Here is a 1,284-nt window from a genome sequence, read left to right on the forward strand (position 1 = left end):
TATTATGACTTTAATCTCATAATATTATGACTTTAATCTCGTAATATTATGTTAATCTCATAATATTACGACTTAATTCTCACAATATTATGACTTTATTGTCATAATAATAATAATAATAAAATCTTGTTGTGTGGTCCTCCGTCGTATTGACTCGATCAACACGGTTAATGTAAAAACTGATTTAACGCACCATCCAGGTCCAGAAGACGTTCTCCACCTGCTTCCAGCTCACAAAGGCTTCCAGAAGATCACAGAGCTGCTGCATTCGAACATTTTCCTTCAACATCGAGAAACAAACAAACCATAAGACTTTAAAAAAAACTTAAAACAATGAACACATTTACAATCATTTCAAAAACAAAATTAAATCTGAAGGTTTGCTAATGATTTATGAGTTTTCTAAGAGCTCACAAACCTCCTGCAGAACAGCAGAGCTCTGAGCAGAGGACAGAGACGAAGAGGACTGGCTGGCAGAAAATACCTGGAAAAATACCATCACAGCTTGTTAAACACCCTCTTTGTTCATCACAATGAATTTGTTCGTTTTTAAGGTTTCCCAGATTCATAAAGCTCGGCTGTTCAACAGTTTCGTTTTGCGTTTGGTTTTATTTTCCTTCAGAAGTCGATAAAAAGGGTCAAACAGGAAAGCTCACATCGTGAAGCGCTCGTGTTCGCGCTCGTATCGTGGACTGCAGAATCCGTCTCTGGTGTCTCAGACGACCAATCAGCCACTGAAGTCTCTTCAGCGAGGCGGCGTTGAACTCCAGATCACCAGAGAACTCACAGTTCACCTGAAACACGACAAAAACACACACACAAACACACACACACACACACATACACACACACATCAGCAGCTGGGTTTGACGGCAACACATCCACACTCTGCTGGTTTTGCTAACGCACAGGAACTGACGTCAGCAGGGTTTTGTCCAGCTGTTGGACTCGCCGGGTCAGGAGCTTCTCCAARGTCCCCGCAGCCAGCAGCCAGCCGAGCGCCAGGAGGAGATCCCTGCTGGAGAAACTCCYTCCATCCCTCTGGTACATCCAGGCTGCATGGTACCCGGTCTGCCAGAGACCTGCAGCCACCAGAGTCCTCTGSTCTGAAACACAGAACCAGAACTCAAGAGATTTCTCTCCATACGACTCTACTAGAAATATTAAATGACTGACCTCCTCTCAGGTGAGTTCTGGTCTCAGAAGAAACGACCTCAGAAATCTGAAGGATGTCTGCAAGAAGCTGCCAGAACTGATGCTCCTGAGGGAGGAAATTATATATAT

General features: G+C 43.6%; 1 protein-coding gene across 1 annotated transcript in view; it reads right to left on the reverse strand.

The window, feature by feature from the left end:
* Positions 1–1,261, reverse strand: part of tedc1 (tubulin epsilon and delta complex 1) — a gene marked incomplete at its 5' end in the record, with an annotated part of 3,041 nt that extends 1,780 nt beyond the window's left edge. Inside the window, 5 exon segments of the mRNA XM_014013706.1 lie at positions 194–280; positions 419–484; positions 657–794; positions 910–1,106; positions 1,177–1,261. Coding sequence (XP_013869160.1) covers positions 194–280; positions 419–484; positions 657–794; positions 910–1,106; positions 1,177–1,261 — 573 coding nt within the window.
* Positions 1,262–1,284: the final 23 nt, after the last annotated feature.

The sequence above is a fragment of the Austrofundulus limnaeus genome, unplaced genomic scaffold (assembly GCF_001266775.1).
Source record: "Austrofundulus limnaeus strain Quisiro unplaced genomic scaffold, Austrofundulus_limnaeus-1.0 Scaffold105, whole genome shotgun sequence".
Lineage (NCBI taxonomy): Eukaryota > Metazoa > Chordata > Actinopteri > Cyprinodontiformes > Rivulidae > Austrofundulus > Austrofundulus limnaeus.